This window comes from Bombus vancouverensis, chromosome 1 (assembly GCF_051014615.1).
Source record: "Bombus vancouverensis nearcticus chromosome 1, iyBomVanc1_principal, whole genome shotgun sequence".
NCBI classification, from domain to species: Eukaryota; Metazoa; Arthropoda; class Insecta; order Hymenoptera; family Apidae; genus Bombus; species Bombus vancouverensis.
The window spans coordinates 14,149,743-14,176,699 of record NC_134911.1 but is presented as its reverse complement, the minus strand read 5'-3'; the positions used below and the strand labels follow the sequence as shown (position 1 = coordinate 14,176,699).

Here is a 26,957-nt window from a genome sequence, read left to right as displayed (position 1 = left end):
GCTCGAGTATCTTCGCTCTTCAGATGGAGTAAAAATTATGTGCGTTCGAATAAACCTGGTTTCAACTCCAATAAATGTCAAGGTTGTGCAACGGCATATAACAATTCTAACAAAATCGTGAAACGTTCAACAGTCTGGATAAATTTCTTTGTCTTATGTTTTAAGATTGAGGTTTTTTTAAATAAGAATTAGATAGAAGAATACAGTGGATCCTTCGTCTATGACTTTATACCTGTTCTTCATCTTGCCTCTATCTTTTTTAGCCTTGCCGTACCATAACGTTGTTTCTCACGAAAAGTTTCCTCCCTCTAAAGTCTCTAGATAATCTGTTCATCGTTTTCTCTAAAACTTTCCTTCTCCTCGCGATCCTCTCAAACTTCATTCCCGGCTCTCATCGCACGCTATCCACCCTTAAAACCACACTCAGCCCATTCACAAACACACATATACACCGACACGCAACTTCTTATCCCGTAACGAAACAAACGCGAATCTTCACGATTTAAGTCACATTCGTTCACATAGGTTCGCATTTTACTTTATCCGGAAACCCTATCTGTCTCTGTCTACAAATTCAGAAATGAGAATCCCGAACTCTTGAAATGTCATTAGGCGGGAGTCTATGCTACGAAGATTTTTACATTATTACACAACATATTTTATACGAACGTGAAATAATATTCGATATTTACACGTTTCGTGTTTTCATTCAAATATTTGATAACGTAAAACCGTGTTCCTTATATATAGTTCGTAACGTTAGAACGTAGAGTATAGTTCAACGTAAATTAACGAGATGTTAACATCGTCGTTTGAAGAAGGAACAATTTGTACATTGAAAAAAAAGCTAGATCTTTCCATTTTCGTTAATCCACTGGAGAAAATTTGTTAACAAGTTGGAGAAATAGCCTTTTTACAACTAAATGGGTCGAGTTAGCCTTTCGGTGACTTAATAATACCAAAAGCATTTACTGCCTTACGAAACTTCCCTTTGTACGATTGCGGTTCTCTGCGATGCATTAATAAAGCACCGAACCAATTGCAGTTACGGTGAAACGTAGCTCGTGCCAAGGGTCCGGAATTATCGATCAAATGAGCATAACCAGGCCGCCATGGTAACTGACGTGCACCCGCAGTACCTTTTCAACGCGTTATGTCCTTCTGAAAATTCTATATAAACGGACGATTTCATCTGTCAGAAATCACTATATACATCGATTAACGAGTTTTTCACATTTAATCTTGTACCGGTATGTCGCAGATCAACTCTGACGAATATAATATATGTACATATTTTCTTCCGTAAGTTCCTCATCTCGCTATCAGAGACTTCTCATCAGCTGCCTTTGATATTCTCCCAATACAAGACCGATCAAACGTTGCTGATTATTTACTTATTGCATATTTATTAAGAATCTGAGTAGTCCCCGAATTTTTATCCCTAATTTTAACTGTAATTTTGTCTACCTAGAAGAAAAAATTCTTGATATCTTAGATCACGTACATTTATAAACAACGGTGCTCTCATATTCTCCTGAAATTCGATAGAAAACGTTAATGAAACTGTAAATGATGCAAATCGACGATAATTCGTAGCAAGGCATCGTCGAGCAGTATTATATACGTGATATTTCAATTTTAAAACAAACGATTAAAAGCATGAAAAGAGAACTGCCATACGTTTTTATACGAACATAAGGAACAACTAATCAGTGTTATTTTTAACTATGCGAATGATATAACGAGGCTGCAGCATGTAGCGAATAGCGTGTTTGCGTAACGAAGAGGAACATCGATGAAAACGAAACATTATCTTCCCCTTTTTTGGTCTATCGTTATACCGGTTTATCCCGTGTTCCTGTATTTTCGGCCTTTTTCCTTTCTTTTCTTTCTCTTCTTTTTTTTTTTATCCTTCTTAATCATTCATTTGTCATTCTTATGGGAAGTAACCAGTTAGCTACGCGATTCGTGCTCGCTTTTCAATCGAATTGTTTACTGCACGTGTTCGGATTCGGATTATTTCGAACAGAATCCGCGGGGTTTAGATGAATACAAATACCGTGGCGTGTGTGATTTCAAAAGACAAAAAAAAAAAAAAGAAAAAAGTGAAAGAGGAATTGAAACGAAATGGGAAAAAATGTTGCCATGTGGAATATTTCAGCGTATAATAGAAAAGAAAGAAACGTCGCATGCAACGACGAAGAGGAAGGAAGCAAAAGAAGGGAAGAATTGCATTGTAGGAGTGAAGTTTTACGTGGCACGTGTTCCACGCTTTCCTCTGACATGGGAGGTTGAAACAGTAAAAAAATTACTCGATCTCAACGGCAAGCGCAGTTAGTTATTTTACAAAAAAATCACTCGGAGGTCGATAAGCTATTTTTCCTTTTTTCTTCTCGTAACAACTCGATAGCCTGTCGATGGACATTTCGTTCCTATTTCAAAGCGATGTTTCGAACAGAAAAAGAGAAAAAAAAAAGAGGGAACAAGAAACATAGTAATAAGATACATCAGAGATTTTCCAATATTTTTCCTTCGATTTTTTCATAAAGTAGAGAAAACGTTATTTAAACTTTATAATTCGCCGAACGTTAATTGTCGCGTATTTCTCGATGATGAATCTTCTTTGGCAAAATGATAAATACAGTGGCGTTGAATATATTGACATTTCTTTCTGCCTTTTCGTTTTATTTGTATCGTTAAACGTTCTTAAAGCTAATGTTGCACAACTTACTCGTTGACTTCGCTTCGTTATTAACTTCATAACCGGTGTCCTCTAAGTGAAGGAACATGATGGAGATAACGAATAAAGTTTCCTCTGGAACTTTACATTATGGTATCCCGATAATTACGGAAACTGCGATTGAGAATATTTTTAATATGGAACATCTCGGTTTTCAATCTCATCTGTTCTATCTTCGATGTACAATCGCATCGTTAATAGGTAAACGCATCCACTGCGTACGTTTCGAACGATACGAATTTATATTTGCATACGATTGTACAATGTGTATAAATTAAAATAAATTTTACCACATTGATGATATAATCCTAATTATCATTAAAAGAAAATAGTCCAAGGTTTTTTTCGAGTTATAGATTTAACGACGATAAGAACAAGCCCGACTGTAACTTAAGTATGGAAAAATGCACAGGCTATATACCTAAGTTACAAAAATATACAAAATTTCCAAAGCAGAGAGCTAGTTACGGCGTGAAAGAAACCACGGTTTTTTAGGTTCCGTCTCATTAATCTCGCTCGTAAAGATATAAATTTACATAAACGTCTGTAACGCTACACGTTGCGTACAAAGCCGATCTTTGTAGATTTTTTGAAAAAGACGATATAGAAATAGATCTTGAGCGAAAATTATCCGTACGAGCACACGGCACAGTAATAAAAATCCAATCAGCGGTGAACGTATTAGACTCAGCTCGGACGACTCGTCCCTTTTATCAAGCGTCTTCGTGCTTCATAGCCGCCCGAGCATGCTACAAATGCCAAAGGGAGAAGCTGCAACAAGTAGCAACAGGCGAAAGAAAGCAAAAAGCAAGCCACCATGGACGACGAAGCTTTTGCAGCTTCGACGAGGAAGCAAACGACGAAGACCAAACTCTGAACAGAGTCTGGCACCGTGAAAGGCAAAAAGTCCTGTTCTATCGATCCACGTGGTTCCGTAATAGAGGAACCTTCGTGGCGTTCCAGATTCGAGCATAACGATAATTCGACGCTCGAGCGTAACGAACCTGATGTTCGGCCGAGTTCCGACTTCGAAAGCGTAAGGATACCAGAAGATGGTTGAAAGAAAGAAGAGGGCTAGAGCCAAGAGGTGGGAAATGAAGGGAGATGAAAGAGGCAGAGACACGAGAGACCAAGAGGAAAGAAGAAAACGAGAAAGAGGAGGATCGAGAGAGAAAGGAAGAAAGATGGTGGTGGTGGAGCGAGGAGTTGTTTGCGCGGGATCCTCCGGGTTTTTTAAGAAGATAGTCACAATCAGCCGGTATTGTTCTCAAGGAGAAACTCCCCGCGGTGAAAACGAGCCCCGTCGCCGACGTGGTGCACCGCGTTTGCCACGATTAAATCGCAACTCCGCCATCGAGATGCAGGAGGAGACCGAGCAGGAACGCGTGGACGTGTAGCCAGTTTCAACGAAAGCGTTCGTGGAATTCGACGGAATCGGGATTCGAGCGGAGAAAAGCTACAAAAGTTCCAATAATAGCGATTGGAGTTGGATCTGAAGCAAGTCGATTGGTTTCGTTTGATCGTAGGTGAAGTTTGATAGATAGATTTGAGCCTAGGTATAGTCAGTTGAGTACAAGGTATTTCATTTTTATTTCTGTTCTATATTTCAGACGATATTCTATCGATATTCTATTGGCGGTCAAAATGCAGTGTTAAATACGGAATAGAATTAATTCCTGCAAACAGTGCAAGTAAGCTGAGGTCCGATAATTTTTAAAGGAAAGTCGTTTGTTTCGAAGTGATAAAGATATACAACATTTGCAAAGTATATGATGTAATAATTGCGAAGGAAGAAGGTGTACAAAGAGCTTGAATTTTCTAGAATTTCAGCTTTCAAATTTCAATGTACTCTCATTTACGTGAAACCAAGCGATGAGATGAATAAAGAGTACTCGTGCGATCAATTTTTGAAACCAACTTTTCCCACATTTTGTTTATTTCATTAAACAGTTTTAGTTGAGAAAATGAAATCAAGCGAATAATTCTGCTTAATTGTATTTATTATATAACTCAAGATGTTCCATACTCCTAATCCTTCTGTATCAATCTTTATCAAAGTATTAAACATTGATGTCTCCATCAAATTGCAGAAGAAAGGGATCGATCGATAAACACTTTAAAAAATATACGTATGGTATTGCAGGCGGATCTTTTAGGACATTCGCTGTACACCTTCATCCATCCCAAGGATCACGAGGAACTAACGAAAAACCTCACCCCGGATGAGATGCAGGGATTGGTGTCTTCGTCTACGCCGCATATCACCGATGGGGTGAACGATAATTCCAATTCGTCGGAAGATTCGACAACACCGAAGAACGATAGAAAACAATTCAGAGAGCAGAGACGTGGCTTTGAACTTAGAATGCTGCATCATACTGCATCGAGGCGCGAGCACACGCGATACGAATGGTTCGAGATCTCAGGAATGCTCAGGCTGGCGGATGCTTGCAAAAATTCCGATTCGAACCCCAATCGAACGAAACATCGAGGTAAAGACGTGTAGTGAAGTTGATTAAGATACCGTAACAGCATTCATAATCGTTAAAATTGAGGCTCGTGGGTGTAAGTTGTGTTCTTTTGGCGAAAATGTCCCGATATTTGACAAACATCCTGACTAATTTCATAAGAAGTCGAACAAGACACTGACATTAATGTACTCTGCCATTCATAAATCGCGAATCACTTTGCACGTTCAAGACAGATGTATGTGAAAATGTTGTAATCACAAAACGTAGTAAGTACTTAGCATGATTTAGTTCTCTTTATAGTATGCGTGTTTGTTAAGAGAGATTTTACACTGATCCGTTTTACTATGCTTTATTTTTTACATTAGCAGATGTTTCATCACTTACGGATAGGATGCTTATGGTGATTTGCTATTAATAATTAATTGCACGTAACAGACGAGACAGGATGTTTGCATGGCCATTTTTCAATATTTACGACTAAATGTCGATCCTTAATAACAAGCTCGTATATTACCTAAAATATTAAACTTAGAATCTTCTTCCAGAAGACACGACTTATACCCCTGAAAATATAATTTTTATACTTTTAGACTATTATGAGAGTCTCGAATCTCGGGAATAACAGTATTATTTAGTTTTATCAATAATCTACGCTATATAACAATAATGTAATTTTTGTCATTACGATTTATTCATATTCTATTCGATAAATTATACTCATTCGTACACGAAGCAAATAGTCCATGGATCTTGATCGATTCGAGGCAAAGACGTGTCGAATTTCTTCCAATTCGGATTCTATGGGACGATGTTCCTCTTTTATCACGACACGTCGGGACCGGTAACGTTGGTTTTGAAACGGGTATCGCAAATATTTATCCTAGCCATGTATTTAAATTTAGACCGTCGCCTTCGTCGGCAAAAGGTGTAGGCGTAGAGTCGCAGATCCGTTCAACTGTGTAGATTCTCCGCTTTTAATCTCGTGAATCTACAGATTAGAACACGCATAAATGCATGCAGATGCGTCTTATATTTGAATACTATTCGTTGCTTTCCAATTGTTACCTCACGTTTTTCAATGATACCGTACGAGCAGAATTATATGGAAATCTGGAAGAAAAGATCTATTGCACATTTTGGTGAAAGTTGAATTAACAGCAAAGTATGAGACTCTGTTGATCGTTTTAATAAACACAAGTAGCAGATACTTTCCTGACCAGAAGAAACACATTAGACTTTTGAAACTAGCGGAGCAGTGTAGCTTAGAAAACACTTATCTCCAAAATGTATTAAATCGCGCTTTAGTCGCTGGACCATTCGATTCCATGCAATTTGTATTAAACGGAAGATACCAAGGATTCTAATCTTCTTTTACAGAAATCACATCAACCAGCAACGATATCGTTTTTGTGGGTGTAGCGAGATTGTTGATGAGGCGGCCCATTACCAAAATATCGATCATAGACGCGAATAAGGACGAGTATATCACTCGACATTTGGTGGACGGCCGGATCATTTACTGCGATCACAGGATATCGGTAGTGGCTGGTTACTTATCAGAGGAGGTGTCGGGTATGAGCGCCTTCGGTTTCATGCACATGGACGATCGTATCTGGGCGATGGTTGCACTACGTCAAAGTGAGTAGAAAAGCTTGCATTTTTTGCAATCCTGCATTTTTCTTCTCATTTTCTTCAGTAATTATTTTACGTTTCGTTAATTAATATAATAAATTTATAGTGTACGATCGCGCGGAGACTTGCGGATCATCCTGCTATAGACTAACTTCGAAAACGGGCGAATCCATTTATTTACGCACTCATGGATATCTAGAAGTAGATAAGGATTCGCAAATCGCAGTGTCTTTCGTATGCATAAACACATTAGTATCGTAAGTATCGCTGTATATCTCTGGGATGACGCGAATTTTTCTTTTCTTAAATTTGTTACAAACAAATTTATGGTATGGCTATTACGATAGGGAGGAAGAGGGTGTCAAGCTAATGAATCAAATGAAGAAGAGATTTTCTGCTACGATCTCTGAGACTATGAGAGCAATGATTCAGAATGGTGACGATGCATCGATCGACTTGGTAATTTACTTTATAAATTTATGCGTAATGAATGATATAAAATTATATGATATAATGATAATGAATGATATAAGATAAAGAAATGGAAGAATATCATTGAACTAAAATAATTATTAGAAAATTATTAGAAATATTTAATCATACTTGCAGGGTTCAGATTCGCAACATTCGAGAAGTAGTGTGGAGGATCCCTCGCAACTAGAGGATGCAATTACGTATCTAGTTAGCGATTTATCGTCGCCTCTTCCGGAGGATCGCCTCACAGCATCGCCTATGCCAAACGAACAATACGTAAAGGCTGCAATGATTTCGCAACATTTACCGCCAGCTGCTGCTCAAGCTCGGAAACTGGGCATTAAAAAGATCAATCATTATTTGATGGTACAAGGCAAAGGAAGTCGGAATCAAAAACAAGAGTCAAAAGCAAATAATAATAAACACGATTCCAAAGAGAGGCAAGACAAATCAAAGTCACCTGAAGAAAAAATAACGCTACGTGAAGTAACAAAACAGCACAATCTTCATGATAATTCACAAGACAACCAGAGTTCACCACAAATGAACAGCATAATCACCACAAATGAGTCGACTGCAGAAACATATATAAGTACCCAACGAGATTCTGGAATGTCTCATCTTGAGGCCTCTCAGAATGTGAATATTTTGAGTCCTACTGCTGCAGCTGTCAAAGTCTCCACAAATGTTTCAAATTCGCATAATCTATGTAAAATTAAAGTTGAACGTAACATGGATACATCGACCGTGGATTCATACATAAGTACTCAACGAGATTCTGGGATGTCTCATTTTGAGGTCTCTCAGAATGTGGATATTTTGAGTCCTACTGCAGCTATCAAGAACCCCAAAAATGTTTCAAGTTCGCATAATCTATGTAAAATTAAAGTTGAACATAACATAGATGCTTATACGCACCAACAGAAGTCTGTGATGGATTATGTTGAAAATAATGTCGATAACAATATTACATCTGACTCGAAGAATCTTCCACTGAAGAGGATATATAGCGACGAAGATACTAATACAAGTTGTAGTAAAAAAAGACACAGTAACGTCCCTTACGCGTCATCTGACTCAAGCGACGATCAACAGAACGTTTCATGCAAGTCTTTTATTGACCAGGAATTTTCAGAACATTCATCGGACTTCAATCAGTACAACAATATAAATCCTCAGTCGATAAATGTTGCGGAATCTCCGAATTCAATTTTAAACGACGTCGTTATCGATTATGAACAACAGGTGGATTCTAGCGTACCGTTTATATCCCCACATTTGGATGACGAATTTAACCGCCTTCAGGATCTGAAGGACGATCCGTTGCTGAATCCAGGCCTGGGCGCAAATCCAGGTACCGAACTGAGTAAAGTAACGCTGCATTCATCTACAAACAAAGTAAACAAACAAATTATGTATATTGCAAACAGTGGGTGATACTTTTTTCCATTTATATTTCAATCGTATTTTGTTCAAAATATGAAAAGCTTTCTGATAAAATTCTATAATTTTAAAATGGCAAAAATATGTACACTTAAATGTCCAAATCTTTCTCTTATATCTATTACTTTTGTGGTTTTTTTTGTTTACGTTAGGTTTCAATAAATGATAATTTAAAATCTTTTCCAGATATTATAATGAAAATAATTGATGATTTAAGATATGTACCGATTCTTGAAAGTAAGTATATATATACTTATTTATTATACAATATAAATACGTATCCAGGTGAATTTTTCAAATTACTTTTTTTTTTTAATATTTCAGATCCCTTCAATGAAACGCAAGTACAACAACTACCTGATAACAATGTAAGTGTAGATTGTTAAAAATGTTTGGTATAGTATTACAGAATATATATCGATTATTCCGAAAGTCGTCCAAAGCCAAAAGGCACGGACTTAGAATAAATAAAATAAAATAAAATATATCGATTATTATTAATTTTATAATAGATTATCAATAAAGAGATAAAAAGGAAACATCTCCAACTCATGAATAGCATAGCATTACAAGAATCGGAGCTCAATAATATAGAAAGAGACCTGAAAAATCCAGTTTTACGAGCAAAAAGGGAAAGTTTAACACCACAAATGGGGTCCATACAGGTATGGATAAAAAAACAATTTCTTCTTAATGCACTTTATTTTTAAAAAATTAATCGCAACTTTTTATTTTGAATTTTAGGCAGAACATAATAAGCAGAAACAAATTCTTGAAACACTACAACAAGATCATATGCAAATAAACATAAAACACAATATTGGTGTATAAAAATTTTCGGGAATGCCTACAACACAGTTTCAAAAATACTTCTAAATTTAGCAAATTGTTCCTTTAAGAAGGATAGTTTTATTTCACCAAGTTCATAATAATTAAAAGATAAGTATACTGAGAAGAAGTATACAGTTGGTAATGATGTGCGTGTTGTTGCACATCCATCGCACTGAATATTCCAATGAAGTTTACAATAACTTATTCGTCTATCAATGACACAACGATAAAGTGAAAGAACATGTAATAACAATCCAACAATATAGCGAGGTCGATTTCCGTTCTATGATTTAAGAAGAGATAATAATATTTATTATCAGAGACATCTAGTGAAAATAAAGTGTCAGTTGAAAGAATTTCAATATTTTGTTTTCAAATTGAACTAAGAAGAAAAAGCATTGCAAGTAGAAAACAAACTATTTAATTAAGATACTTTACGTCGTGTGTATGCAGAATTTTTAAAACGCACTACACATCGCCTAATGTTTGGCGTAAATATGAACAATTTATGTATTGTAAGTGGTGAGCGTGTTTTACATTTTTCAAGGTCCAGTGTTGCGCAGTTTTCAAATTTTATCATAGTAAACTTGTGTATAGTGTAAAACCAATTTTGGATGGACACACTATTTCTTTAGCCTTCAGGACCGTTTGTGCTCACCCGTTGTTCTCGATTGAGAACGAAAACTATTTCTACGTCGAATAGACTAGAATATGTATATGTATGAATGGATTTCACCAATTCTGTTTAAATTGTACTAATTATCGAAATTCGATTTAATCTATACTAATAAAAGCAAGATGGTAGTACAAAATTTCTGTTTTGAACGAAAAAAACTATGTCTTTAAAAAAGAATATATTATAAAAGGAATATTAGATACATAATTGTATGTAGCTTTTATTATTGTTACTTGAAAATAGTAACAATCACATATTAACTATAAACGTTTCGACTCTTATCGATTTCTTTTTTTCCTAAAACAATTTCTAAAATTGTGTGGATTGCTTATTATTTCTCTATTCATGTATATACTACTTGTGACATACATATGCACTTTTAAGCATTTGACGCATTAACTCGTTATTTTTACAAATTTTTTGAGAGAGTTCAATTCCATTGTATATATACGTAAATCAATGTTATATTTCGTGTTTGCGATCGTCATTTATGACGAACTTTTAGATTTTATTGGTCTCATTATCCATCCATAAGTAGCATAATCAGGCAAATGAATTTGCCATTGAATGTAAAAAGAATGTTAAAATATACAAAATGAAATTGTGCACAGGAAAAATTATACATTATGGACGTATTCAATACATATGAATAATATGTATATCATTTTAGTCCCATTTTCCTATGTACAAGTATCAATAAGGCTGATAGATTGTAAATAAGAATTTCGAATATTTTATTGATCGTATTACCGATTAAGGAAATACGTTTCCTTTTAGGCCGTTTTCTTCTGTTCTTTGTGTATTGTTCATCATTCATTCATGTTGTATATCTATTTACAGTTCATGTGCTATTTCTTAAATACACTAAAGAGTTTTTCATGCTCCTACCTACTGATACGAGTTATGATGATAGGTAGGATTTTAGAGTCGTAATTTACAAATAATCTTCTAATGTTCATGCAACCATCACCCCTTTTTTAACGTAAATTCGTATTTTGAAATATGACGACAAAGCATTGTACAAATGATATTTTTTAAAGTAACAATATTCGAGTAGACTCAAATCAGAGAATACAATTTATATTATTTTATGTGCTTGATGACTTAGCAAAAGTTAATATAGATTATGTATTTATCCTGATTATCTTTGAACGATGCTTTGTACAAATAAGATTTATGAAATTACGAAAAAAGGGTAATTATCTGCGTATAATTATCTACATATATGTGTATACATCATGTTCATTGTAAAAAAAATGATCGTTAACTCGTTTTTATGTCATTGACATCGATGTCAAGCGTATTGAGGTAGATCGTCGTTCTATTTTCATTTTCATCTAGAGTTATGATATATAAATGTATAATATATTAAGAAAAGTATAATATATTAAGATATAAACTATGCTCATTTTTATGGTTAAGAGAGTTCGACTATTCTTACCTCATGATCGCTTGACGTTGATAAGAATCTAAACTTTTTTACATACTATCATACTGTTAGTAAAGATATAAATGATCCCGCGTGTAATCATTATATTATGGGGGTGTTTAGTTAAGTGAATGGCAGATTTTCCAATTTGTCATTATCATCATAGTACAAATAGCAAATTTAAAGTGTCTATGTTTAGTGTCACTCTTGATCCCTTTAATTTATCAAGCAAATTGTTCATATGTTTTATGATTCTTGGTGATGCATTTTGTGCTTAGCCACCGTGCTCATGTTTTGTATGTCTAAAAAAAGTATGCATAGAAATGATATTTCTACAATTAATTGTTATTGAACCAATTACAAATTGGTTAATTTATGTAGTATCTATTATATCTTGTTAATTAAAAATATTATAATACATATAAGTGACTTTTATGTGTTTCTTGAAGCCTTGTAATAAGATAACAATATATAATTCGTATTTATATGAACATTTATTAATGGCAGTGAAAGAATATGTAATAGTCATTTGGTATGAAAGAAAATTACAAACCTGCCTCATCAAATAGAAATCAAAATCTTTACTCGATCAGAAAATATGTTACAAAATGAACAAAACGTGACATAAACAGATGGCACTACAGGATTCGCTATATATTTAATCTTATAATACTGTAAATACTACCTTTATTATATTTTATACTCTGCTGTTTGCACATTAGTGATTTTTACAATTTCTTTCTGTAAGATAACATAGCACAATTCAACACGATTGTGTTATACATCCTTCTTGTACATTTCTATACATATATCTTTACAAGTAAAATGACAATTTTCGAATTATTGTATGATCGAATTACAATATTGATTTGCTGTGCAAGCAATGTCAAAAATTTTTATGTAAAGCGATCGTCTCTCCGTAATCTTGTTTGTAAAAATGGAAACGAAGAAGAAGAGAGATAGAGAGAGGGAGAGAGAGAGGGAGAAAACGAGAAAGAAAGGAGGAAAAAGAAAGTTGAACTTTATGATGACAGTATTACGCTTCTGCGTAAGGTAACCGCATAGTAATATATTAATCATTACTTTTTAGAAATACTGAAAACTAATAATTTAAATTAAAATCTCCATCATGCAATATGTGAGTCGTTTTCTATTGTCAGATATATATATATATTCTTCTTTTTTTCTTTTTTCAAGCTTGCACAGTTGTACTTTGACACGAAAATTGGAAATATTAGTTCCTATTCTTTTTCTCATTTCACTATGTAATGAAATAAAAACGACACATATATTCGCATTCGTATTGTGTGTACAGAATTAATTACCGACTAAGCATCATTGTACAGGCTAATTTAGCTTTTAACTTCGGTGCTCTCGAAAACTTATCGAACACTATGTAAATTTCGCCGTAGCTATTAGGATACCTGCGAATGTAATTCGCTTTTTATGAGCTTCTTTGAAGAGAAATGCGCCTCCAAATTATACTACACTTTGCACATTACATGAAAGCATAATAAAAGTTATATAACTGTTTAATTACAGTTATCGTATATCTTTATTAAGTACTTTCACATTCGTATATGTATATGACCTGAATACTTTTATATTAATTTTATATCCACGTTTTTATGTATATATATTTATACCCAATTCGAATATGTTGATATTGGTGAATGATAATCAAAGCAAGGTGTTGAGAATTATAAGAAACTTGTAATATTGGAGGTGTATAGCTCTTCGTAGATTGCCAAAGAATGATAGAAAATATAACTGAATTCCGTTTCTCTGTTTTTTCAAATTGAGAAAAAGAATTGATATTACTGTGCACGATGAGGAGATTCATGCAGAAATTTATAAAAATGTTTACAGTCGCGTTGTTCAGTGCAGCATAGATATTGAAATGAATGAATCTAAAGACAAGAGTTTACCATGTATACAAACATTAATTTCGAGGGACTCGTTTTCCGCTGTTTAATGAAACAAAATTAAAGCAAAAAAGATGTTAAACATGATTGAATTAAATTTTTGTCTTTTTGTTTACATGATTAGCATTAAAAATTGGTCTTAAGATTGTATATCTAGTAGATCGCATTCTTGCAGTAATCATTTCCTAATTTTTGTTTCCAAATAAATTAAATATGATTAAATGATAATACAAAAACGAAACACATATATAGAGAAGCATAAATAATGGGATGAAAAAAAGATAAATTCTTAGTATATTCAATACTGAAATATTATAACAATTGGAATAATGTACACGTATAACTTGTGTCAAGACTGAATTATCAAGACTTTGTAGAAAGCATAACATTTTTGTAAATAATACTGCCTGGGATAAATATATGTAGAAATTATATGAAAAAATTGCAAACATTGCAACCCTCGTTCAAATATGTATTTTAATCCTAATGTCCTGTCTATTTCATAGCATCGATATGCGTTCCTCAGTATATTTAATTGTTTCAATAAAAACAAAACAGAAAGTACAGTAAGATAATAAAATATTTAAAATGATAAGTTTATATTTATTACATAACAGGATCTTAAAGTAACTGCAAGACTGGCCGCCCTGCAAAGTATTACAGACATTATCACATTAAACACTGTCAACATAACTGACAGTATTTCTTCATGTTCTTGCTGGACTGTGATTATTTTCCTGCTAGTTTATAACACATTATTTGTCCCCATAGAATTCTGCTATTCTTAAACATTCTGTTGTTCTCTTGTTTTTTTTTCTTTGCTTTTTTCTTCTGAGCATTCATCTAACTAAGAAATAAGTAAAGAGTTCTGCTAAGCATATAGGATTCATTTAGATCATGACTGTCAGAAAAGAACAATTTGGCCAGCGCTTCCAATGTAGGTATGTACATACTTATAGTACACGAACGAACAAAGCGTGTATGTTTGGTAACTTGGTAAACAAGGCATTTTGCCCATTTACCTTATCATGAGATTAAAAAAGAAAGAAAAAATCACGATCGATAACAAGGATTCATTCCTCTGTATAGCTATTGAAAAGTTGCAACCTTAATTTATGATTTTTTATCGAGTGAAGGTTCTAATCGAATTCCCAATCGAATATCTCGACGACGAAAACATCGAAAAACCTCAAATCGAAAGATAGAACGATAAATATAGGTTTCACTTTCCATAAATGATCAACGATATTTCCTTTTCTTCCTTTTGTCATAAGTAAATCTACGTTTCTTTTTAATCAAGTTTTAAAGGTAACGGACATAAATGTAGTCAAAGTATGGTTTTTTGCATCACGCACCTTTTTATTCTAACTCGACGATGCAGTTCATGAAAAAATTCAAGAGTAAGTAATAATGAGTTATACACACGCGGATGATATTAATTTGTACCTGTATGAGAAAATAATCGTAAAGGCACGATACTCGAGGCGATCTCAATCAAAGGCACGTATATTTGATAGACGATGGTGCAGACAAGAGTCTCTTAGTAATGAGTAAGCACTGCAGTTTGTCTCTCAATTTTTATTCAACATACTGTGTGTAACTGAGTTGTTCAATACGTGTACAGCGTGGATCAAATCCCAAGCACGTAATCATCTAAACTAAATGACACCTATAACGAGACTGATTCATTTTTAACATATACAGAAAAAAAAAGAAACTCGAAGAGCAATATTAGTAATTGTATTGGTTGCTACATATAAAATGTCGTTTTTTTCAAATAAAACTTTAAAAATATGTAATTTCTTCAAAATACCACATATTTAATTCAAGTAATTTCCACATGATTCATTATCTATTATTTATTATTTTAGGTTTATGAGAATTATCAGTTCTAAAATTCAAAAGGTCTTGAGGTGAAGCTGTTACAATTTCTTTTAAGATGAAATAGGGAATATCACGTCCTTCTCCAAATGGTAAATACATATATGTATACAGTAGCTTTCATGGTATATAAGAAAATTATACGAATATTATAATTATTCGTGACGGCCAATAATAAGGTTGTGATGTTTTAAATATGTAAATCGCCTTAACGTTACATATACTTGATTTATAATAAATTTCCTCTTCTTATTTGTAGTTGATAATTGGCAATAAGACAAAATTTAATGGGTCATCCCATCAACGACATTTCATATGCACCAATCTAAGAGTATTTTCGTTGACAAAAGCGATACAACGAAGGATGTCAAAGAATTTTCGTATTACGAGACTTATCATGAGACTCACGATCGAACATTATAATAAGTATGGTACAAATTAATAATCGCGACTGTTTTATATATACCTTTCATTCTTATTCATTGTTTATATTTATAGATCGACCTTTTATCGTTCGGTGCGTGCGATTTGATTCGTACTGCATGAAAGTTCGCGAAACGCTGTAACGCAGTACAATCGATAATAATAATCAAGATTCAGGGAGGCCAATGTGCGTTTCAATCGTCGTTTTGCGATTCGAATCATCCGGAGGTCGCGGAATCGAATAAGATCGTAAAACGTTAAAGCCTTATCGTTTACAACGCAATCTATAATTAACGATTCTTTCAGAAAGAAAGATAGAAAAATAGACGTGTCTCTAAATACGATACGATAATAATATCTCTTGGCGCGTTTGGAGATCGTTTCCTTTCCTTTTTCTTTTTTGAAGAAAACGATATTCTTTCGTTGCCACGATTTAAACGTAATTCGGAGCAAATTCGAAACGTTTATACGGTTGAAAGCAATGAATCGGTCGTTCTACACGCGCACGACAAAAGAAATTCAAACTGAAATTTTGTTCGCTACCATTTTTTTTATTCTGAAATAAAATGTTGGAACGATCCACACTATTGTCGGTTTTGTCTCGTTCTATGTGTCGCTATACGGATATCTTGGTCGAAGGATCGAAAGGTTAACGATTAATTCTTATCTGGTAAGTAATTAGTGTACGTTATTCAAATATTAAAGATTTTTCACCCGGAGTTTAAGTCGCCGCATCCCATCGTAGTAACAAAACGTAATGAAAGCGAGGAAAAATGATTTCGCGACTAATGAAATTGCCTCACAGGAACTATGGATTGATTCGTGCATAAATGGAAAGTGGTGAAGGCAGGATGGATGGATGAGATAATGGAAAACGGTCGAGATCTGTAGAAATGATAAATTAAAAAATATATAAATAATAGATTAAATTTAATAATTAATAAAAAACAAGAAATATAAATAATAAATTGAATATGTGGAAACAATAGATGGCATTGAATAATCGGTCCCGACGTGACGCTTCCCGAAATTGCTCGATACATACAGATATATGTACATACATATAGGTCTACATACAGGTAAGTACTTATGTGTACATGTATATGCATATATGTATATGTACATAAATTGGGTGTTTGATTCGCGTCTATCATTTTTCTTTTATAATATCTACAACTAAGGGCAGTATGTACAAGGGACAAAGGAATGTGAGATTTATCTTTTCCTCCGTAGCCGCTATACGACAGGCCAGCAGTACAATCTATTCGATATAGATATCCTCTATCGGGAAAGCAGTCTCGATGAACTTCGTGTAGAACCGATGGAAAGCACGCCTACGAAAGAAAACATAATATACTTACATATCAGTAACCTTTTTAACAATCGTAGGTGGTTTGAAACGAACGTTGGTTTATACGGTGGCTTATAATGTTCAATGAAGAGAACAATTTAAATTACATAACGTTACGGCCGATAAAGAAAAATTTGTTTTAATTCAGTCGTGAAATTAACCCCTTGTCCTTTAATTACAAGAATGATTTAGTTGGTTCATGACTAAACAGTAACTATTTATTGCTATAATACAACTTTTATTTAACATTCTCGGTCTAAGGAATTGAAACTGAAGATAGAGTTCTGAACGTAATCTATCTTTATTGAATCAAGAAAGGAATTCTCATGAGTACGATTTTATGTTGTGAGTAAAGGGGTTAAATGAAATTATGAATTATAATAAAAACAAATTGACAATAAGAAAGTACAGGGAAATGCATACCCGACGGCTTCGGCAACGGGCCTCGTAGATTCTTGACCGATGAAAACGTGGCAAGCGAACCTTTGCAAGGTAGGATGCTTCGTGATGAAGCCGAGGTAGCGATGATCACGAGGATGAAACGCGCAAAATGAAACATTCTTAAGCGAGTAGAAATAATCGTGACAGGGTCCTTGATTCTTCTGCAAAAACATAGCGTACCATTTGTTTAAAAGAAAAGGAAAGAATAGATACGATGGAGAAGGAAATTTAAGAAGAACTTTTAAATCTTGAATATACCCGTGGTTTACTTCTATCGACCATTCGAAGACCCTGATCGGACACTTCCAAGATACAGCTTTGTGAAACGGGAGATTCTTGCGAGTTTCCGACAATTCTTCGAACTGCTTGACAAACGACACCAGTGCCTTTATGCGCCAATGTCTCCACAGATCCCAAATAACCAAGAAGGTATCTTTCCCTCTTCACCTTCGGCGCCGAGGGATCAAAGTCACTGTAATCCATGTCGACCGCGTAAGCCGAGGGGAAGATACCTTGGCGACCTGTTCTCAGATTCACACCTTCAATACGAACACAAACATATAAACATATATCAATCATTACTAACAAGTTCATTGTCATTGATGTTCTTTAACTTGAATTTCAGATTGTTCAACATTATGTCATAAGAAGAGTTTCCTTGATCTTATCTAGGAATAATTAAAATTTTGTGTGATTGCTCAAGATAAAGAACGGGTTGGTCAAACCTAAGAGTCAAAGAATATTCGAACCTTCACACCATAGATCGTCAGCCTCTTTCTGAACGTAAATAGGATCACCGATTTCGAGGTCGATCTCATCATGATGTCTTGGTACGAATTTGTGCAATCCTCGATGCGTCGCCTCCAACAGCTCTAATTGAGTAAAAGGCACACCACCGCTTCCTTCGAAGCAACACGGAAACAAATATAATGGAAATTATAATGTAAAATTGTATTGAAAGTTGCAATGAACAATGACATTTCATCGTATGAGAAACAAATAGAAACTCTTAGCACGAAACACACGACCAAGTAAAACTAAGTAAAATATTTATATATAATTTACGAGAATGATATCGAGGAAAAAATCACCTGGTGTACTACTCGGCGAAACAGAGTCAGTGTTCTGTAACGTGTTACAGGGAATCGGCGACACACTTTTCGGTCCATTTTCCGGCGAATGGGCAGTGGAATGACCACTGTCAGTAGCCATTCGCTCGCTGTCAGGTGAACTATCCTCATGACGAAGCCTCGAGTGACATTTTCGTAAGACTAAATGCGGCCGGCTAGAACTCGAACCAGTTGCTGCATTCAATTCATCTGCCAGAGACGATGACGACTGCGTAGACGTCTGACCGATAGACAGAGCTAAAAAAAAAGCAAATATTTTACAAAACAAATAAATTTATTCAAGCAATTTGAATAATTAATAAATGGCTACCTTCTTCCCGAATGAGCAGGTACTTCAAATCATGTAAATTTAACATGTTTAATTTTCATGTATAAACAATGATAGACTACTCATAATGCGTTCGACGCATATTAGTACAAATGTGATCACAGGTCAATAAGTCTCAGTTATATGTATCTTCAACAAGTGACGTGACGTAAGTTAGATGTCATTATGGATTTTCTTTGGTTGCGGTCGTCGATTCTGCGGTTGAATGCATGGTATCGTCAAGATCAGTGAATCAAAACAGATGATGAGAAACGCAAAAGATAAGGCTGATTCGCGATGGATCGTGTTACACATTGAGGGTCACGTTGCCAAGGTATCATAGCGTAACAATCTTTTCCTCACTGACCTTTTATAGTATAAAATATTGTAGCAATTTTATTCTATATCTATTATAACCTATCTTTTTGATTTACAAAGGAATGGAAGAAAAAACCATGAACAAAGCTGAATTGTCTCTGATGAACTATTATGACTACTACAGTTCTATAATACGTAATTTAAGAAGGATTTAATAGTTACTGGGTGATATTATGTCTAAAGGGTTAAACATATGTATATGTATATATGTATATCGATATTTACAGTTTTAAGTTTCTTACATTTCTTCGTTTTAGGAATTTCCGGTAATCTCCGACGTCTGCGCTCGGTGCTACCACTTCCAGGACGATTCGAGGGTACATGTTCAGGTGTCGGCCAGGAACTCAGACTCGAACAGGAATCCCCGACGTCGCTGACTACGCTATCTCTACCACCGTTACCGGTTCCGGCAGCGCTACCTCCACCAGGGCCCGGTCCACCGACGCCTGCCGATCGACCCCTGCTGCTCAGTCCACCGAACAAGCTAATGTCACCCAAGGGTAGTCGTGTAGTGAGCTAAGCTACCTTTCACCATGCCATTTAAAGTGTGTAGATTTTACTTTCTTTTTCTCTCTAATTGGGTTTCCACAATAGTGAGTGCCACTAATAAATTCCCATCACGATTGAGAACGGATAACAAAATTTGTTTCTTTACACAAAAGCACCACGACACTCGTATCCTTGCATGCTTATATCTTTTCTGTTTAATCAATCAGCGGAATGGTCATTCGTTTTTCCTTTTTATTGTAATAAATTTCATTTCATTTGTCGGTCTATATCGCACGCAATTTCAGATCCTATCGCGTATAGTGCCTGATGTTATGTAATCTGTTCTCAATGCTTTAACGACAGGGGGAGATCATTTCTTCAGGAGATGCAAGAGGATACACAGATGACACTGGAACGCACTGCACGAGTCACTATCCTAGTCATAAGTAAATCGACGTGCAAATTTGCCTTTACCATAGTAGCATTTCTAAAATTAAAAAAATATCGATAGCTATTTTTCTTGGAAAGAATAACGAGTGCTTAAAAATAATTGTAACCTTGTACATCTATAAAGATTTAATTGGAAATGTTTAAATTAATAGAGGAACAAAAACTTCTTGCATGCAGAAATTACAAGAAGTTGCATTCAAAGAGGAAACATAGATGCACGACTAAATTTAAATTTGAATTTAAACAGGCCATCTAAATTGTTTAATATCAAACGACACGTAATTTATTGAACATGACATATGGTTGGAAATAATTAGAGGCTTGCCTACTCATTTCGAAAATTATAACTAAAATTCAATCTATTCTTTGAGTTAATTTCTCATGAGCAAGGAGTCCTCTGATTATCTCGAACAAAATTCAAGACGAGTTAGTTAAAATTGCCACTTTGATTTACGCTTATATCAATATCATTATAATTTTTAGAGGAAAATTCTGACTTAAACAAAAATTGCACGATCTCTCGATAATTTTTCAATTCCACAGTCTTGAATCAGAAATATTGATCTATGGAATTTATATGTTCGCAGGCCAAAAGAGAAGTAGTGTGCACTTACGATGTTACCAACCTAAAGTCGCTATCAGCGACGATGGAACAGTTGTGATCGAGATCTTCGCTATCGTCACCGGAAGTGTGTCCGCTCTGATTCTCGTGCCGATGAATGACCACCACTTCCTCGTCCTCGGAATCGCCTGCGACTCCATCGCAAGATCTCTCGACCTCTGGGTCGCTATCCTGCGACGAGGTCGGTGAATCGTCTATCATCACATCGTGAACGAGCCTGTTTTCAGTAATAGTTCGCAGTATTAATTATTGAAATTGATCATTTAAAATATAAAACTTTTAAGAGCAAAGATCAAATGTTACTAATGTTCTTACCAAACACCAGCAATGATCATTATATTAAATTCTTGATTAATTTTAGAGGCAAAGAGTGAGACACGAAGAAGTTTTAAGCGTGAAACTAAGAAATTGAGAAAGCAGGAGGATGATATTAACAGAATGAGAATGTAATGATAACAGGAGCTGTATCTGGAAAGTCTATGTTTGTATATACCAGGGAATCGACTATACAACTGTTAGTGAATCTTATATCATGTAGATGAATGATATATTCTTTAGATTAATTTTTCTACTAAATAATTAAATGTTTTATAATATAAAAATGACGTTCTTGTTATACAACGGATAATATGAAAGGTATATTTTCGTTTCTAGGGAATAAGTAAGATCTTTTATGTCATATTCAACGAATATCAGAATCAATTGAAACTTCGTAACAAAAATAATATGTCGTGTTTTAATACGTCTTCTGTTAAAGTATTATCTATTTAAAAAGCCAGTGAATCAAAGTTGACAGATCGGAAATGCCAGGAAACGTTTCGCGACTAAGAAATACTCGGATACCATTGTCCAACAGGTAAACGACGTGTTATTTTAATCTTGTGGTTTGCGGTATATGTATACGTATCTTCTACAAACTTCAATGTTCATATCGCCCAACAGTTATATGAAAAATTATATTTTATTTTTCTAGAAAATATAACGGTTGTTTTATAAATATAATTATTTATTATTATCGAAAACGGAGAGATGGTCAGTCATTTTAAATCCGATTCTATTTACGAACCTCGAAACTTATAATCAATTCGTTGCTGTAAAGAAATGGGGACGACAGATTAGATAATTAACGATAAAAACTGAGTCGTGACTGGTCCATTAATAGCGCGTGCTTGTTTTGTACAAAAGGCAAGTAATCATGACTGACAGCTAAAGTGGAAATCGTTTCACGTATACGATAGACTCCAATTGATTTTATTTCATTCTATCTTGCCATTGCATCGAGTATCGTTGACCGTAAATAAATAAAATTTTTACGCACATTTTGCATTTTCAAATCACGGTTGATCACTTGCGAAAATACCATTTGATTTATAGATTTGACTTATTAGTAGCAATAAAGGAGATACTTCATTTTTATATTTTTGTGTTTAAGATCTCTACATTAATTCGTTATTTGTTATGATTAAAATAGAGACAAAGTAAAAGGATGTTATTTATACACTTGTAAAAGTAAAAAGGAAAAATCTTATAATAGTAAATCAAAGATGACATATAACGTTAAAAACGGTAAAGTAATATTTGATTTAATCATAATATCAGTTTAATGAAATATTAAATTTGTAGCTTTTCTTATGGAAAACGATAACATTTGGCAAGTGTCGTATATATACTGCATTCTTCCGCACTGAATTTATTTCACAGACAGGGAACAGCATCGACCGCGCCTCCACAGTGTATCTTTTTGATGCACTTATACCTTACCCCTTTAATCTCCTCCCGAATGTGCGATTCATCGGGTCGAAACCTACTCCCTAAGCAATAAAATCCTAACGCAACTCGACTCGAAATGTATTGAATTAATCATCAGTTACAGAAACGAGCTACAAAAACACAATGACGCTTTTCCGTAATGGTTAAAATTTTGCAATGACGAAGCTATGTCAGACCAGATTAATAAAAAGGCCACAAGTATTTCTACAAGAAAGTAATCGTACTACTACAAGTTAAATCAAGAGGGTTGCTTTTCTTCCCATTGTAATCACATACAATTAATTCCCAATTTCACAATTGCTACAATAGACATGCTATATCATAGACGTTCATTTACACCGAACGTTGCCAATTAATTTCATCCCGTCTCTACTATTTTTACAGCTCCTTACAGCTCGACCCTAAAAAACACGATCACCTACTATACTGTCAGAAGCCTTGTCACAGTGTCGATAACGCAACCCCTATTTAAGGAGGTGTACTTTTACGTCAAAGATCGTCCTAATTCAGTCATCGTAGCAAAAGCCAACATGTTCAAAAATCTACCTTTCTAATAAAACAAGGAAAAAGGAAGAACAAGTAAATTATACACTCTACAAATAGAATGTCCCATCGACGTGTCACCGATGTGCGTTTCACGCCATCCTTTCTAACGATTCGCCTTCAAACGTCAGAGACATCGCACGTTGTACAGGAATATATTCGGAAAGGCAAAACAGGAGAATGGAACGCCATGTACTCACGTGTAATTGGAAAGTGGTGCCTTGAGATGCTGCGGAAGCCTCTCGAAATAGTGTCGAAATTCCTCAAATTCGGTATCGGCCATTCTGCAACAGCCAGCGAAAAACAGACGGCGTGGGGTCGGTCCTGAAGGCGGCCGTGACGGCCTGATGGAGAGCTGCTCGGCGACCCCCGGAAAACCGTTAGGGCCAAGATGTCGCTGACGTTGGGGACGACGTCGGTCGAGTACCACCGCTTCGACGCTACTCGCGACGCCCTATTGATTCCTGCGTGGTAAGCGTCGCGCACACCCCCGCGTGCACTCGATGATTTTCCGTGAACGCGCCGCCAGGAAATCGAACGGGAGAAGCCAGCCGGCCGAATGTAAGCCGAAACGCCTTGGCGAACCATAGCTCCTCGATTTAATATTTCAATCGAGCCGACCCGATCCGAACTGACGACCTTGAAACGCGCAAAACCAAAAATATCGACACACCATGTACTGAGATCTAACGATCAGTTTTTTACTTCGAAACAGGAGGGTAAATTTCCCTTCGACGGAACGGATGGATCGAGCGGTTTGCTTTCGTTAATGAGAAACCTTTTAACGCGTTCGACGTCCACTATAAATTGTGTATGTACGTAGAAGGAGCGTGTTTCTTCAGGGGATCTTAGAATCGTGGCTTTTTTTATTTTTATATTTTTTAGTATGATGAGAAATTTGATTTTTACAGACATGTAACGATAAGCTATTTTTGTGTAGAATGATTTCTTTTGTTTTATGACGAGGATTATTGCTATCATTCGTTGAATTATGCGATTTTCTGAGTCGATGAAATGTAGTATATCGCTACAAGCTAACATTGAATTTATAATTATGAGTATTCATGTTCTAATTACACATACACGTCTTCAAAATAGTAACTTTGATAATATGAAAATGCATAAAACTCATAATTTGACGATCGGAAGAAAAAATGTGCAAGACGAACGTGCAATTTTTAATATAAGAAAATAGATAGCAAACTAGACGAAATACTAAAAACAATTGCGAATGAAATATTGCATTAACTCAGCGTTGATTTTTAATGAATTCATACCAAAGGCACTTATCTTGAAGTTCAATCCACTTAGGAATTAAGAAAACCGTCATCCATAATTAGATCACCTTTGAACTGCCAAAATGGTGGCAAGTCAAGAGCGTTAATTTTTTATATTGGTTGGAAAGATGTATAGAGTAGCAAATTCCAGAAGGAAACGTTCTACGTGTCCTACATTCGAATACTATATTCTCGAATTATGTTTGTATGGGGATATCAGAAGTATATTTTAGGACGCATAGTAGTGAAGTATAGACTTAATGAAAACGAACTGTAGTAGAAGGGGAAGTTGAGATGAACGATCCAGGAAGAGTAATTAATGCCGGTTAATCGAGTTAAGGAAGTTGCGAGCGCTTGAAGTTTAGTGAAACACCTTGCGAGCGACCTTGCGTTTCTTCTCGATTTCCTGAATCAGAATCCTTAGCGTTTGAAGATTTCGTTATTTAGTTATATAAAATACAATTGGCAAGGAAACAGCACGACAGTTTGCATTCGATCCGCGCCTAAGATTAAATTTGTTCGTAAATCTGCCTATAAAGTAACAATATCGTTTTCAATCTATTTGATTGTAAAATGTTTCCTTTTTTCTACCGTATCTTGACTTTTATTCGTCTTCTCGTGCAGCCAACTTCTTCCTTTGAATCACTCGTGCTGAGAATGCGCTCCAAGAGGATCTTCCTGTCTGCAAACAGCGAATACTCATCGTCTTGTCCTTACTTAGTTGCCTATTTTTCACTAATCGATTAAATGGTTTGAAGAAGCCGATTTGTATTAAGACTTCAGTAGAAGAATTAAGAAGAAAGTAGAGACTCAATTTATATGGAAACTGATGATAAAATGATGATAACGGGCGATTTTTTCACAATAGGTAGATAAAAAGTTGTGTATTTTACATAATAATGTGTTCATCACTTTTGTACATACTAAAAGCTATATTATTTCAGGATATCGATTATACGTACCACAATAATCCAAGGATTATAACATTTTATAAACATTTAATATCCATACTAGGATATATTAATTCGATAACTTTGGAATTATCCGTTTTCGAAATAACTATTTTAATCTTAAAAACTTACAAAAGCTTCGTACTTTGAATTAAGTTGCTGATGACATGGAAAAGAGATGGTATGTAAGCATACAGAAGAAGAAATGAGAAGTAGTGATTTTGTTGCATAAGATCTTGTGTCGGGAAGGTTACAAAAGCAACAAGTTTGTATCTTCATTAAGACGTCTTGCAATATATACTATATTTTTCAAACTTGGCTACAGATTCTAATTTTCAACTTGTTTAATTCGTCTCATTTTAATCTGGCACGTTAAAATGATCGAAGAAGTAGCGAAAGATACAGAAGAATCCATCGAATCCAAACTATGACACATTTTTTGCGATAGAATGTAGTATTTGAAAAAAGTGGTGAAGGTTTAAAGAGACGGTTTCGATGATTAGCCCTCCGTAAGCAAACTGGGTCGTTGACAACCCAAGCGAGATTTCACTCTTGAATTTCTTCGAAACGAATTCTTATTTCTATTGGGTAAAGTTTCAAATGTTTGACTTAACGAGCAATTATAATGTAATATAACGTAATATATATACGTTGATAAGTATAGACCTCTTATAAGCTTTCCAGACTTTATAGAAGCCTAGAACAATAACAAAGATTAGGCTTACATATAAATGACCCAGTTTGCCAACCCAAGCCAATCTTGCTTCTTCCAACGGAGTATTAAATTTATATTACACTAACCATAAATAAAATATTAGTTATATTTAAGAAACCATCGAATTGATCTACGCGTTCAATATTTAAAGTTTAGTATAAAAATATTAAGATGCTTGCATTGATTTTTTATTAAAGTAATATTCATGAAATTGACATTAGTTTCGAACAAAATCTATATTATTATCGTAAGTTGTTTGATAGATCCATAAAGACGAAATATATGTATGCATATATGGCTCGCACGCCTTTCCAAGGAAGCATATTTATAGATCCTGGCACTAAACAAGAAAAAAGAAGGGGTATCGACCAATTTAATCCGTGTGCTTAGAAAACAAGTTGTTATAATTATATCGTTGATGTTGTACAAAAATTTGTATAAAGGATTTCGTTTCTCAGATAAAGATCGAATTGGTACTTTGTGTTTCAACGATATCTTAATCTTAAAGTTATTAGTAAAACAACAGAAGCAAATTACAAATGTTGAACTTTGGGCTCAAAGGACGACAGTATGATAAGAGATATCATGCTTTGTAGAATCTCTGTGAAT

At 34.8% G+C, this 26,957-nt stretch overlaps 2 protein-coding genes and 1 long non-coding RNA gene across 10 annotated transcripts in view; 2 read left to right on the top strand and 1 right to left on the bottom strand.

Annotated features, from left to right (window-relative positions):
* Nucleotides 1–14,072, top strand: part of LOC117153439 (uncharacterized) — a 94,377-nt gene extending 80,305 nt beyond the window's left edge. For 4 of the 5 annotated variants that reach the window (XM_033327495.2, XM_033327496.2, XM_033327494.2 and 1 more), the window contains 9 exons: nt 4,884–5,232; nt 6,589–6,849; nt 6,950–7,100; nt 7,191–7,302; nt 7,453–8,671; nt 8,947–8,997; nt 9,085–9,128; nt 9,273–9,425; nt 9,505–14,072. In XM_033327495.2, the coding sequence (XP_033183386.2) occupies nt 4,884–5,232; nt 6,589–6,849; nt 6,950–7,100; nt 7,191–7,302; nt 7,453–8,671; nt 8,947–8,997; nt 9,085–9,128; nt 9,273–9,425; nt 9,505–9,591 (2,427 nt within the window). In that variant the 3' untranslated portion in view covers nt 9,592–14,072. Of the gene's footprint in view, nt 1–4,883; nt 5,233–6,588; nt 6,850–6,949; nt 7,101–7,190; nt 7,303–7,452; nt 8,716–8,946; nt 8,998–9,084; nt 9,129–9,272; nt 9,426–9,504 lie in introns of those variants that run through there. The other variant, XR_004463610.2, reaches the window with a different exon arrangement.
* Nucleotides 12,354–23,855, bottom strand: Aplip1 (JNK-interacting protein Aplip1). Of its 4 annotated transcripts, none has more exons than XM_033327501.2 (8): nt 23,607–23,855; nt 21,086–21,310; nt 19,775–20,016; nt 18,809–19,084; nt 18,467–18,619; nt 17,976–18,256; nt 17,700–17,878; nt 12,354–17,259 (listed from the first exon to the last, which is right to left on the bottom strand). In XM_033327501.2, the coding sequence occupies exons 1-8, from the start codon at nt 23,687–23,689 to the stop codon at nt 17,187–17,189; spliced, it is 1,512 nt and encodes a 503-aa protein (XP_033183392.1). In that variant the 5' UTR covers nt 23,690–23,855; the 3' UTR covers nt 12,354–17,186. The 4 variants fall into 4 exon arrangements, with proteins under 4 accessions (XP_033183392.1, XP_033183394.1, XP_033183395.1 ...); XM_033327503.2 differs by having other exon boundaries at nt 19,775–19,995; nt 23,607–23,854; XM_033327504.2 differs by having other exon boundaries at nt 19,775–19,995; nt 21,098–21,310; nt 23,607–23,853.
* Nucleotides 19,292–22,476, top strand: LOC117153449 (uncharacterized). Its single transcript, XR_004463613.2, has 5 exons — nt 19,292–19,488; nt 19,593–20,077; nt 21,059–21,319; nt 21,455–21,949; nt 22,067–22,476. It is a non-coding gene; the product is annotated as an uncharacterized LOC117153449 (long non-coding RNA).
* Nucleotides 23,856–26,957: the final 3,102 nt, after the last annotated feature.

Coding starts and splice junctions, on each gene's coding strand:
- Aplip1 (XM_033327501.2), bottom strand. CDS start 23,689: ATGGCCGATACCGAATTTGAGGAATTTCGACACTATTTCGAGAGGCTT. Junction 18,620..18,808: donor TTCGCCGAGTAGTACACCAG/GTGATTTTTTCC, acceptor GTTGCTTCGAAG/GAAGCGGTGGTGTGCCTTTT. Junction 17,260..17,699: donor CCCGTTGCCGAAGCCGTCGG/GTATGCATTTCC, acceptor TTTCTTTCGTAG/GCGTGCTTTCCATCGGTTCT.